This window comes from Ranitomeya imitator, chromosome 5, assembly GCF_032444005.1.
Source record: "Ranitomeya imitator isolate aRanImi1 chromosome 5, aRanImi1.pri, whole genome shotgun sequence".
NCBI classification, from domain to species: domain Eukaryota; kingdom Metazoa; phylum Chordata; class Amphibia; order Anura; family Dendrobatidae; genus Ranitomeya; species Ranitomeya imitator.
Genome location: NC_091286.1, coordinates 313,337,831 through 313,352,262, shown reverse-complemented (window position 1 = coordinate 313,352,262; position 14,432 = coordinate 313,337,831). Strand labels below are relative to the sequence as shown.

Genomic DNA, 14,432 nt, shown 5'->3' with positions numbered 1-14,432 from the left:
ATCCTGGTCCCTGTGTCTTTGTCCCTGTGTCTTGTTCCATTGCCTTGTCTGTACTTTGTCTTTTCTCGGTCTCCTTGTCTGTGGCTTCCTTCCCTGGTTTCTTTCCTTGTGTTCTCAGTCTGCTTACAATCCGCACGCTTGCGGCTCTGCACTCAGACCTTGCTTCGCACTCTCTGGCTTTGCTCTGTGGCTCCGCTCTTTGCGGTTCTATCTGGCTCCGCTCTTTGCGGCTCTATCTGGCTCCGCCTCCTGTGTTTCTGCACTTGGCTCCGTCTCTGCTCTTGGCTCCGCCTCCAGCGTCTCCACTCTTGGCGTTACCTCCAGCGTCTTTGCTTTTGGATCCGCCTCCAGCGTCTCCGCTCTTGGCTCCGCCTCCAGCGTCTCCACTCTTGGCGTTACCTCCAGCGTCTTTGCTTTTGGTTCCGCCTCCAGCGTCTCCGCTCTTGGCTCCGCCTCCAGCATCTCTGCTCTTGGCTTCGCCTCCAGCGTCTCCGCCTCCAGCGTCTCCGCTCTTGGCTCCGCCTCCAGCGTCTCCGCTCTTGGCTCCGCCTCCAGCGTCTCCGCTCTTGGCTCCGCCTCCAGCGTCTCTGCCCTTGGCTCCGCCTCTTGTGGCTCCGCCCTTGGCTCTGCCTTCTCCTTCTCTTCTCTTAGTTCCACCTTCTTCTTGTTACTTGGTCCTCCTGTCTGAACAGGTTCCTACCTGTTTCACATACCTGCCTGCAGACCGGTCCCTACCGGTTCTTCCTATGTTCCAGCCGTACCCGCCAGCCTACCAGAGAGCCAGCCGTGTCCGCCTGCCCGCCAGTGTCTCTGTTGTACCCGTCTGCCTGCCTGTGTCCCAGCCGTGCCCGCCTGTCAGCCAGAGTGCCAGCCGTGCCCGCTCCGTTCCTTAGTGGGATCAGCAGCCACAGCCAGACATCACCCTGGAGTGGCACCTGGTAGCTTCCTATTGCACAAGTCTGACCTCACCATCAGAGGCTCCAGCGAACACCTAGGAAGCTACTTAGTTACACCCCTTCCAGGGAAGTTTGGTCTGTGGTCCAGTGGGGCCACACCCCCGTATGCCCGCGCCAACCAGTCTGGGCGCGTGCGTGACTGTTTGCACAGGCCATGGTCCCCGCTGAGTCCCATGTGCCTTCGCTCTCGGAGGAAGATGAACTCTTTTCTTGCCAGTATTGGCCTCCGAGGAAAATGTTTACCCAGTCTGAAAGCCAGTCCTTCACTGCTCCATCCCCAATTGTCATCTCTAATGAGCTGTTTGATCGACTTCAAGCCTGCGCTCCTAATGACGAATCCAAGCCAGCAGATCCTCCATGCTACTATGGGGACCCAAAGCAATGTCGTGTGTTCCTGGAGCGGTGCTTGCATTATTTCAAGTGGCATGCTCCCCAATTCCCCACTGACTGGTTGAAAGTAGGTTTCTTAATGGCCTACCTTAGAGGAGATGCTTTGATGTGGTGCGACCCCCTTTGGGAAGCAGGGGACCCCATCATCTCGAATCTGCCGGCCTTCCTGGTGGCCTTCTGTAAAGCCTTCGATGAGCCAAGTACTGCATCTCCTGAAAAGTCTTCCCCCTCAAGCTCACAGAGACGGTCCAGACGAAAGAAACCTGTAGGTAAACCGTCACTTCCGTCCATGACCGTCCAAGACTCATCTGTTCCACAACCCGCCAAAACGGCCACCCGAGCAAGATCCAAGAGGTCTAATAAAAGGGGTCTGGCAAATCTGCAGCCTGAATCTGGTGCTGAGATTGAAATACGGTATCCCTGTGGTTGTAAAGAACATTCAGATGGTCTTTGCCCTGTGAAGCCTGTACTCCAAAACCCTTGGCCAGTAGGAGTGGCTGCCCCTGGCGAGAGTACTTCCTCTCCGTCAAAGTTAATGACTGTTTCTCTGCCTTCTGGGAGCTTTGGTGTGTTTAAGCTGCCTATCATTCGGAGTCAGTGTATGGTCTCCGTTCTACAGCTCCAGAACCTGGTGTGGGCGTTGCCTGATAATGACCGAGCCCTGCTAAAGAGCAGTCTAGTCCTGCAAGGACAACTACAGCTCCAAGTTGGAGCCTTATGCACGAAGAAGTTTGTTTTCCGTATGCTGTCTGTTATTCCCATGGGTCATTCTGAGCCAAGGACTCTACCACCCGCTCTGGTCAAGAGTTCCAGTAAAGTGCTTCATTTGAACTTACCCAGTCTTGAGAAGTGTCTGGTTCCCATGCGTCAAAGACACTCAGCAGTGTCATCTTCTTCAGCTGGTCTGCTAGTCGTCGAGTCAAGGTGTGCTGACGTCACTGAAGATGGGGAAGCGGTGACGAGGTCTCCACACATCTCCAATGACTATACCAGTAAACAGTTAGTCGTCGAGTCAAGGTGTGCTAACGTCACTGAAGATGGGGAAGCGGTGACTATCTCTCCAGACATCTCCCACGACTATTCCTGTAATCTGTTCCTAGGAACATCCCCGCCGTTTGGACGATTTCTTCTGGATAACGGGCAGGAGATGGTTCCTATGTGGATACCTTCAGCGTCCTTGTGGCCGGCTGGTGAAGATTTCAAAACAGAAGTTTGTTCACCTCAATTTTTCTCTGACCCAGTGTAGCTGTTGTTCTCCTCTCTCATCTCTAATGACTTTTCTTGTGTTCCGTATCTAAGAACATCTCTGCTACCTGTCGGGCAAAAGTTGAATCCTATGAGAAGGCTTCCAGTTTCCATGTGTCCGGCTGGTGAAGATGTTAAGACAGCAGCATTCAATTCCCTGTTACCTGTCTACCTGAAGGAGGTGGTCCAGCTCATTGTGGAAGCTAACCCTGTTGAGCACCAAGAGACTTTGTTTTATGAGATTCCTGGTGACCCGCCTGCCTTATTCTACCCTGAAGATGTCATGTTGGCCTGGACTATGTGTGCTCCTATCCTTCTTCTACAAGTTATTCTGGCGGGCTTGAAGAAGAGGGGCCGTAAAGGGGGGGGTATTGTAACAACTCTGCTGGCATCACAGCATGGCCTCACATCTCTCTCACAATCTTACCCACTGCTCCAGGCCATGATGTGGTTTCTGTTTCATGCCAGCTCCATGTTCTGTGTCTCTGTTCTGTGCATGCTTCATGGCTATGTGTACAGGGGGCCGGCGCCTGAACTCTCTGGTTCTTATAGGAATCAGGTGCATCTGTCTAATCAGTTCCTGACCAATTATCAAGAGGCCTCCTATATATAGTGCCGTTCCACCCTGTGGTCTGGGCCTGTGCAATGTGTTAGCTCAGTTAGTGTTTAGCTGCTGAGTTTGCCTGGCCTTGCTCTGAGTTACTCCCTCTCTGGAGGCTTTTCTCTGCGCTATTGCCTTGATCTTGTAGTCCGCCCTCCAGGAGGCAGAATATCCTGGTCCCTGTGTCTTTGTCCCTGTGTCTTGTTCCATTGCCTTGTCTGTACTTTGTCTTTTCTCGGTCTCCTTGTCTGTGGCTTCCTTCCCTGCTTTCTTTCCTTGTGTTCTCAGTCTGCTTACACTCCGCACTCTTGCGGCTCTGCACTCAGACCTTGCTTCGCACTCTCTGGCTTTGCTCTGTGGCTCCGCTCTTTGCGGTTCTATCTGGCTCCGCTCTTTGCGGTTCTATCTGGCTCTGCCTCCTGTGTTTCTGCACTTGGTTCCGCCTCCAGCGTCTCCGCTCTTGGCTCCGCCTCCAGCGTCTCCGCTCTTGGCTCCGCCTCCAGCATCTCCGCTCTTGGCTCCGCCTCTAGCGTCTCCGCTCTTGGCTCCGCCTCCAGCGTATCCGCTCTTGGCTCCGCCTCCAGCGTCTCCGCTCTTGGCTCCGCCTCCAGCGTCTCCGCTCTTGGCTCCGCCTCCAGCGTCTCCGCTCTTGGCTCCACCTCCAGCGTCTCCGCTCTTGGCTCCGCCTCCAGCGTCTCCGCTCTTGGCTCTGCCTCCAGCGTCTCCGCCCTTGGCTCCGCCTTCTCCTTCTCTTCTCTTAGTTCCACCTTCTACTTGTTACTTGGTCCTCCTGTCTGAACAGGTTCCTACCTGTTTCACATACCTGCCTGCAGACCGGTCCCCGTGCGTGACAGGTTAAAGGCATTTTCCTGGGTTTTAGCGCAGCTTGTGGGGCCATGGGAAGAGTTATAAATGTATTGTACTTGTGAGAACATGTATCCAAGATCTTTTTTCCATTTTAATATGTAGGCTCTCTTAAGGCTAAGTTCTGTTATTAAGAGTGCTTGGTATATTATAGATAGTATTTTTGTAGGTCTAGATGACATGGAACAAAGTGTCTCAAACTTGGTAGGTTTACGTGTCATGTCTGAGTAATATTGTATTTTATTTAGTATATCTTTAAGTGTAGCATAATGCATGAAATTAAAGTTCTCTAGGCCTGGTATCTTGCATAGATCTGCTAGTGGGAGGAGTGCTCGCAAATGCGTTTTCTTCCAACGCCGTTCTGCAATTCTGAATACTCTGGTTGTCTACTGATTTTTCGCACTCTGCTATGCATGACAGGGGCGACCATGTCAATAGCTAATGCAAGAGTGACATTGTAGAAAGCAGTAGCAATGTCTGTGTCATGGAGTGAGGATATGGATGCTAGTGGTAGGATAAAGTAAGAGAGTGTGTGGGGGTCTAGGTGTGAGAGGTTCCTGGGTGGGTGCGCATGTTGCTGGAGATGGGTGACAGGTGAGGAGGACAGGGATGAGAAAGTGAGTAGACGGTGGTCAGATAGAGGGAGAGGGGAGGTGGTGAAGTTAGATAGGGAGCAGAAACGTTTGAAGACCAGGTCTAATGTATGTCCGTCTGTGTGGACACACATCTGTGTGGGTGGCTGAGGAGGACCACTGAGTAAGTCCAAAAGATGAAGTAAGGGACAGGTGTTTGGAGGCTCCTGACTGGTGGGTGTCAATGGGGATGTTGAAGTCACCCATGATTATGGTGGTAATGTCAGCAGAGAAAAAGTTAAGGATCCAGGTGGAGAATTGGTCAATATAGGCCATGGACGGGCCTGGAGGTCGGTATATGATGGCCATTTGGAGGTTGATGGGGGAGTAGATGCGGTCAGAGTGGACTTCAAAAAAAGAGAGGATAAGGGAGGGCAGAGGTGGGATTGGGTTAAAGGTACAGTTGGAATAAAGGAGAAGGCCCCCTCCTACACCGTGTTTGTTGCCAGGGCGAGGAGTGTGGGTGAAGTGGAGGCCACCGTAAAATAGTGCAGCAGGGGAGGCTGTGTCTGAGGATGTCAGCCATGTTTTGGTGATGCCCAGAAAAAAAAGATTATGAGAGGTAAAGAGGTAGTGAATCATGTGGAGTTTATTGCAGATGTAGCGGGCATTCCATAGTGATCCAGAAAGAGGGTGCAGGGGGGTGGGTGTCATGGGCACAGATTTGAGGTGGGCAAGATTTTGGGTGTTTATATTGGGTGGGGAGCGATAGGAGGGGGTAGTAATGGAAGGTATGAGCTTTGGGGGTCCAGGATTTGGAGAGATGCAGAAATGGTGCAGATATTTCTGCACCCAAATACTCAATGTGTTCACATAACTAGAGATGAGTGAACTCCATTCGGGGTTTGGTTCGTATTGGCCAAACGGACCTCCATTCGATGAACAGTTCACTGAACAGATCGACGAACATACCCGAACCCCATTAGATTCAATGGGAAGCAAAACCAAATCATAGAATACACCTTACGGGGTGATAAAAAGCTTCCCAAATAGCTAACACTGGGAGCAGATACCATGGAAAGTGGCATCAACTGACCCACAGTAGAAATTTGCAAATGACACAGCAGCAGTCAGCTGTTGGCCATGCATGAGGTATCATGGCCTGGTCCAGCATTTGCAGCTTTTAATAGATGTTTCATTGAGGACCTGGTGGTTAAGCCTACTTATCTGGGAGACCTCACACCTCATGTGACACCTCCATTTTTTTTATTCCAGCCACATTCAGATGGCAAAAACATTGGTTTCCTACAGTAATATTGGTAGAAACATGTAATGAAAGTAACACAGGTAGTTGACTGAGCCTAAGTGCAGGCCTGCCTTTCTGGGAGACCTACTTACACGGGCAACCCACCAGGTGGAGAGCGTACTTGTAGTCTCCACTAGAGATGAGAGAATTTGTGTGGAAAATGATCATCAAACATAAATTCGGCACGAATATGGCACATTCGGATTCGTGATCGTAAATCCAAGAATCTGAAGAGTTGTAGATAGTTCTACAGGCTGAGTTTGATCAATGGCTGTCTCTACTGAGTCATCATCCAGGGAAGGCAGTGTCCGATAACGGTGTGAACCTGGTGGCGGCCCTACAGCGAAGCAAGCTCACACACAGGCCTTGCATGGCTCACGTCCTCAACCTAGTGGTGCAGCATTTTCTCAGCCACTATCCTGGCCAGAGTGACATGCTCCAGAAAGCACATAAGCTGTGTGCTCATTTCAGCCGTTTGCACCCCTCTGCTCAGCGACTTGCATCAATACAGAGGTGTTTGTCCATGCCAGTTAACAGGTTGATATACAATGTGCTGACACGGTGGAATGCCACTATGCACAGGTTGCAGCGACTGACAGCAGCAATGAGCCCTGATGCAGTATAACATGTCGCATAGCCTAGGCCAACGCAATATGGAGGTGGCACATATCATGTTTGCAGTGTGGGCACAGATTAAGGACCTTTGCACCCTTCTGCACAGTTTTGAAATGGCTACTAAGATGGTTAGCTATTCCGTTCATTTATATGCTGGAGCAGACTGTGAATAGCCTGTGGGAGGAGATGGTGGTCCCAGAAGCAGAGGAGTCTGCAGAAGGGATAACATTGTCTCGAAGTTCAAGACTGTCATCACAAAGGCGAGTGCAAAGGGAGTTGCTGCTCCACATGTCTTCTCAAAGCTTGCAGGCCAAACCTCTACATTTAACAATTCCTCCACTGCTTCTGCCTCCTCTATCACCTCTAGGTCTCCATCTGAGCACTCACCCTCTGACTTCACAAGGCACGCGTTCCAACAGTGCACAGCGAACCCCCACCACCTTCGTATTGCGCAGCCAGGGCTGACTGCAATCAGGCACTCTTAAAATTGATATGTCGGGGGGAGTCGGGTGCCCTACCGGGCCCCTTACCTGCCCGGCCCAGTCGCAGCGGTGACCACTGCGACCGTGGTAGTTATGCCCCTGCCTCACACACACACACATACTACAGATCACACACACACACACACACACACACTACAGATCACACGCACACACTACAGATCACACACCCACACACTACAGATCACACACACTACAGATCACACACTACAGATCATACACACACATAATACAGATCACACACACACATACTACAGATCACACAGACACACTACAGATCACACACACACGTACACACTACAGATCACACACACACGTACTACAGATGACACACACACGCACACACTACAGATCACACACACATACTACAGATCACACACACTACAGATCACACACACATACTATAGATCACACACACACACGCAAACACTACAGATCACACATTACAGGTCACACACACACAGGATACCAGCTGATACACACATCTCACACTCTCCTCTCCGGTACAGGGGAGGCTGATGTAAACGTGCAACTCCTCATCTTCTCCTGCTTACACAGCTCCGTCCTGTCCCACCTCCCCCCTGCTCTCGCCTTCTGTCTCGGGGCTGCAGAGCAGGAGAAGTAGTCTCACTGTGCTTACCGGAGCTGCTTCCTTTCTCCCACATGCCCTGGCTGCCCCCTCCCCCTAGATACACCTCTGACTGTTGCCGTGAGGGAGGAATCTCCTGCACTGCAACATGGTGTCGGGTGCCTCGGACCTTCCGGACCCCCGACCCGCCGGGCCCGGTCGCTGCGGCGACCACTGCGACCATGGTAATTACGCCCCTGGTTATGTCCATATTAAGAGAGCTTTTCCCCAAGACAGCAGTAAAGCACACAGTTCACATTGCAGCTTTAGACTTTCAACCTCTGACCCGTCAATTTGTCAACACCAAAACATTAGCAGCAGCAGTGCTTGAAGTGGAAGAAGCAATTTCTGTGAGTCCTTTGACACTAAGTCCAAGTCTTACACATGGTGAACAAATGGAGAGGATGGTACATGAGTATCTAGAACTAAACATCAATATCATCAGAGAGGGTTTGGACCTTTTCATATTTTGAAAAAAGTAAAATTGTAAAAAATATATATTTGCTGCCACTAGTCTGTGAAGTGGTCAGCTTAGCATGCTAAAACCAGTGAAAGATCCTCTTTAAGAAACCATTCTAATATATCAAAATAATGTAGCAAGAGTTTCTTTAGCTGGATTCATTCTTGTTTCAATTCTCTGGTATTCTCTAGAATGGCCTTTCTTTTGTTCTCTAAAGCCGGATGGCCACACTGAGAAACTAGCAGCTCTTAGGACGCAACACATCTTCGCTGCATCCAAAGCATTGTTATCTATTGAAAGCACGTAAATCCGCATGTGTTCCCTGAACTATGTGGATTCACTGCATTCACTACATTCTATTGATGTAATTTCTCTAGTGGAGACAAACATCTATGCAAGAGAAATTGACATGCTGCAGTCTGGAAAGACGCGATATATGTTAGTCTCCGCTGGTGATCCGCAGGCATCTGTGTATGCATAGTGGACATGGGAGTTCATGAAATCCCATCCACTATACCGTTACAGCTGGCAAAAAGTCGCTAAAATTACTACATGTTGCATTTCTGCAACAACGCATGCAAAGAAAAAACGCATGTGATGCAAAAACATGTCAAAACACATGCAAAAAAACATGCGTTTTTAATGTTAAGTATAGGGAAAAAAACACATGCTTTTTTTGCGCAAAAACGCAAATGTGAAACCAGCCTAACAGTGTAAATTAATTTTATTCAAGGTGTCAGAGCTTAAGTTTATTGCTCTGGTGAGACTTTTTGCTGCATGATTTTCCAGTTTTAACTATTAAATGAGAGCCACAGTTTATCTTTTTAAAGCTTAGTACCATCTATATATATAATCTTCTAAGGGGTACTTCAGTCTGTCTGTCTGTTGTCTGTCTGTCTGTAACAGAAATCCCTTGTCGCTGATTGGTCGTGGCTGGCAGGCCGCGACCAATCAGAGACAGGCTTAGTCCGGCTGCAAATTGGCCCCTCCCTGCTCTCCTTCAGTCAGTGCCCCTTACCTACTCACCTCTAGTCAGTGCCAGTGTGTCGCCCCATCCCGGACCAACTTTTTACTATTGATGTTGCCTAATCAGCATCAATTGTAAAAAGATATAATGTTAAAAATAATAAAAAATTGGGCTATTCTCATCTTCCGCCGTCCACCGATGCGCGCAATGCTGCCGCCAGCTTCCGTTCCCAGTGATGTATTGCGAATTTACCCAGATGACTTAGCGGTCTCGTGAGACCGCTAAGTCATCTGGGTAATTTCGCAATGCATCACTGGGAATGGAAGCTGATGGCAGCATCGCGTGCATCGGGACAGCTTCGGTGGACCCCGGAGGGTGAGAATATAACTTTTTTTAACAGGTATATGGTGCCCACACTGCTATATACTACGTGGGCTGTGTTATATACTGTGTGGGCTGTGTTATATACTGCATGGCCTGTGTTATACACTACGTGGGCTGTGTTATATGCTATGTGGCTGCTATATACTATGTAGCTGTGCTATATTCTACGCGGCTGTGCTGTATACTATGTGGCTGGTTGTGTTACGTGGGCTGTGCTATATACAAAGTGGCTGTTATATACTACGTGGCTGTGCTATATGCTACGTGGCTGTGCTATATACTATGTGGCTGTGCTCTATACTATGTGGCTGTCTGTGTTATATACTATGTGGCTGTGTTATATACTACGTGGCTGTGTTATATACTACGTGGCTGTGCTATATACTACGTGGCTGTGCTAAGCGCGACGTACATACATACATATTCTAGAATACCCGATGCATTAAAATCGGGCCACCATCTAGTTTAGAGATATTATGCATGCTTAGGAATAAAAGGACAAAAAGAAATCAAACACTCCGAAAGCCCCAAGAAAAGTTACAAACTACAGAAATTAATGTCATTTATCACATATTTTTATCCAGCTTGTTTTAAAAGGTTAATATTTAGGGAATTAATTTGTCATTTTAGATGAAGAAATTATTGTTAAAAAATTTGTAAATACAACATCACACTTAAAATGCATTAAACATTAGAAAAAAATGATTAAATAGTGTCATACTTACCAGAGAACATCATTTGGCGTTGTGAGATCGAATGCACAACTTTCTAACCCATCTTTGAACTGGATAACCTTCGAATAGACCCAGACAGGAAACACAACTACAAAAGATGCTGCCCACAGAAGTATGTTAACACGGATTGTCTTCGATATTGTTCTCAAGCTTGTAAGACGAAATGGCTGAACAAGAGCCATATATCTGTGACATAAAAATACACTACTATTAAAACATAATGATAAAATATACTGCTACATTCAATACATGTAACATTGGTTGTGTGCTTTCTAAATGTTTTTATTTAAACTTAAACATACAGTTGAAACCAGAAGTTTACAGACACATATGCATGTTTTTCTCAATATCTGACATGAAATCTGAATAAACCTTTCCAGTTTTAGGTTAATTAGGATTACCATAATTATTAATATTTGCCAAATGCAAAAATAATGAGAGATATAATGTTTTAAGGCATTTTTATTACTTACTGCAAAGTCAAAAGTTTACAGACATTTCATTAGTAATTTTATGTAGCACAGTAGTAACAAAAAAAAAAATGATTTGTTGCCATGGTTAAACCTTTGATACAGCAGAATCTGAGCACAAATCAATGACAACTTCAGATATGGCCACATTTTTGGAGCATGGTACTAACAGAAAAAACTCATATTTTATTATGTGTACCTCTATATGGAGAACAATATGTGCACTGTGAGGCAGTGGCCAGTGTTATATGTGAGGGTCGCTATGTGTCCCCCAGGATGCAAACAGAAGCATGTTGAGGCCGCGGGAGTGCATTGCAGTCACAGACATAGCTGTGATTTCAATGTAAAGCAAATGTAAGTGTGGGTCTTGGGCAAATTATTTGTCCAAGGCAGATTTAAGAAAACCTGCCACGGGCTTTTATTTTTGAAGCGGACTACAGGATGGTAGGGGGGCGGTCCATTTCCTCCCAGGCAGGTCTTCCATGTGACCTCCAGCCACAGGTTCCTTGTAAAAACCCTGCAGCAGAGGGTTGGGTAAGCAACACAGAGCCAAGCGGAGCCAAAAAAGTCTGGCACACCTTAGCGTACACGGAGGCGCAGTCACCCACGGCAGCCGGTCTAGGTTACGGACTGTCTTGCTTCCCTGCTGCGTTCTGGAGGATATCGTGGGCTGTTTATTTCTGTGAGTTTGGACATTAAAAAAAGTTTTGCTTTGAACTTTGCCGGGTCACTACCTATCTGTCTCACTGCACCAACCCCATTGCACTACAGCGCAAAAAAATGAAAAGATGAAATGTAGCCTTCTTTTGGTAGAACAATAGTAAGAAAGCCAATTTTGATTATATCATGTGTACCTCTGTACGGAGAACAATTTCATGACCCAAAAATTTCAAAATGACATCTAGCATGCTGTAACAGAGGAAAGTATTACTGTGGATGAGGCCTGTATATAATCGAATAGATGCTAAAACAAATTCCAACTCAGATCTAGCCTGCTGTTTCACGTTTATAACAGAAAACAAGTTGTTGTTTTTTTCACCATCATCAAGTTTTTTGCTTAATTTCACGATAACCAAATGAAAAGGTGGGATATGGATTGCAGGATCACGTTAGCAACCGCCCAAATAATATTTTTTTTCTGTGCAGCAGCTCTATACACAGAACAATTTCACCATCACAAAATTACAACGATAGATATGGCAGGCTGCATAAGTTTTAGCAACAAATGAATTAATGTTTTTTAATGTGCATAAGTTCTACAGACAGGATAATTTCGCCGCCACAAAATTTCCAGCCCCCTACCCTCATCAAACATGGGCCCCAGGCTCATAATACACCACTATTATTGTAGCCAAAGTGTTCAAAATACTTGTGGCAATGTAGGATGATGGACTAGGCTAGTGTTCCCTCTTGTGAATCTGTGCCGGAACTGTCGGGCTTCTCACCATTCTTGCCAGGGGAAAGATGTCCTGACTAGAGTTGAGCGACCTTGACCTTTTTAGAGTCGAGCCGGGTTTTGCGAAACCCGACTATGTCCAAAGTCGGGTCGAGTGAAATCGGCCGATTATGACGTAAAGTCGGGATCGACCGAAACACGAAACCCAATGCAAGTCAATGGGGCAGCATAGTCGGCAGTGAGTGGGGGCCAGGAAAACACCTAGAGTACCCATTTTAATGTCAAAACCATCCATTCTTCTTAATGAAGCTTGTCAAGCGTAATTTACCTTATAATAATTGGAAGGCATTTGAAATTGGGGGTCATTTGGCTAAAGTTGTGGGGGGTAGGGCTGGTTCAAGTAATTAGTGGGCCCAGGAAATCTGGACCACGTCACGGCAGTGGAGCAGGGAGAGGTAAGTATTTCAACTTTGCAAGTGCTGTGAACCTGAGCAAGCAGGGGGGGCCCACTCGTTGGCATTGGCACTGGCACAGGGCCCCTCAAAGTACAGCGGTGTGTTTGCACGGCGGGGGCGCCTCCCACCGGCAGCAACACTTTTGCGTATTATGAGAGGCCCTGTGCCAGTGACGTCGCCAACTAGTATTCCTCCCCCCACCTGATGAAGGAACCTGCACTTTCATCTGCACCTTCCTCTTTGTCCCCGTGTAAGGTGGTATGGTATGCGGGAAGAGCAACCTGACTTTCAGCAGGGTCACAATGTTGTTGTGTAGCGTGCACGGGGAATGTTGCGTTATGGGTCAATGTACCAGCAGACTCATCTATCACTGGCTGGGCAATGGGCACGATGAAGTGGAAACACATATATAGGCCCAAAGAAGAAAGTGGGCTAAATGCAGTTCAAAATTGGTAACACAGGAATAACCAGGGGGCATTGCAGTGGAGGACAACTGGAATGAGAGGCTGACACAGAGAGTAGGGCCAAATCAGTAAGTAGTCGAAATGCAGTTCAAAATTGGCAACCGTAGTAAACAGGCGGCACAGCTTTGTTCAGTGGAGGAGAACAGCAAGGAGTGGCAGACACCGATAGTAGGCCCCAACCCAACTAGTAGGCCAAATGCAGTCTAACATTAACAACTACTTAACGAGAGGCTGAAAATGGAATTTCAGGACAGGAAACCAGGAGAACAGCAAGGAGTGGCAGACACCGATAGTAGGCCCCAAACCAACTAGTACGCCAAATGCAGTTGTTCCATTTAACCACAATTTAATGAGAGCCTGAAGATAGAAGCTCAGGAAAGGCAACCTGGGGAACACCTTGGAGTGTAACACACCATCTCCCTCCACCCCATACCCATTTTGTAGGCCTAATGCTGTGTACTTTTCTACAACTACTAAACGAGAGTCGGAAGACCGAAGCAATGGCAAGGAAACCTGGGGAACACCTTGGAGTGTAACACACCATCTCTCTCCACCCCATACCCAATTTGTAGGCCTAATGCAGTCTACTTTCCGACACCTACTAAACGAGAGCATGAAGATCGAAGTTCAGGAAAGGCAACCTGGGGAACACCTTGGAGTGTAACACACCATCTCTCTCCACCCCATACCCATTTTTTAGGCCTAATGCAGTGTACTTTTCTACAACTACTAAACGAGAGTCGGAAGACCGAAGCAATGGCAAGGAAACCTGGGGAACACCTTGGAGTGTAACACACCATCTCTCTCTACCCCATTCCCCATTTTTTAGGCCTAATGCAGCCTACTTTCCGACACCTACTAAACGAGAGCATGAAGATCGAAGCTCAGGAAAGGCAACCTGGGGAACACCTTGGAGTGTAACACACCATCTCTCTCCACCCCATACCCATTTTGTAGGCCTAATGCTGTGTACTTTTCTACAACTACTAAACGAGAGTCGGAAGACCGAAGCAATGGCAAGGAAACCTGGGGAACACCTTGGAGTGTAACACACCATCTCTCTCCACCCCATACCCAATTTGTAGGCCTAATGCAGCCTACTTTCCGACACCTACTAAACGAGAGCATGAAGATCGAAGCTCAGGAAAGGCAACCTGGGGAACACCTTGGAGTGTAACACACCATCTCTCTCCACCCCATACCCAATTTGTAGGCCTAATGCAGCCTACTTTCCGACACCTACTAAACGAGAGCATGAAGATCGAAGCTCAGGAAAGGCAACCTGGGGAACACCTTGGAGTGTAACACACCATCTCTCTCCACCCCATACCCATTTTTTAGGCCTAATGCAGTGTACTTTTCTACAACTACTAAACGAGAGTCGGAAGACCGAAGCAATGGCAAGGAAACCTGGGGAACACCTTG

At 47.7% G+C, this 14,432-nt stretch overlaps 1 protein-coding gene across 2 annotated transcripts in view; it reads right to left on the bottom strand.

The window, feature by feature from the left end:
* The window catches only part of MCHR2 (melanin concentrating hormone receptor 2), a 597,452-nt gene that overhangs the window by 128,287 nt on the left and 454,733 nt on the right, over positions 1–14,432 (bottom strand). For both annotated transcript variants that reach the window (XM_069767992.1, XM_069767991.1), the window contains exon 4: positions 10,214–10,408. In XM_069767992.1, the coding sequence (XP_069624093.1) occupies positions 10,214–10,408 (195 nt within the window). The remainder of the gene's footprint in view (positions 1–10,213; positions 10,409–14,432) is intronic.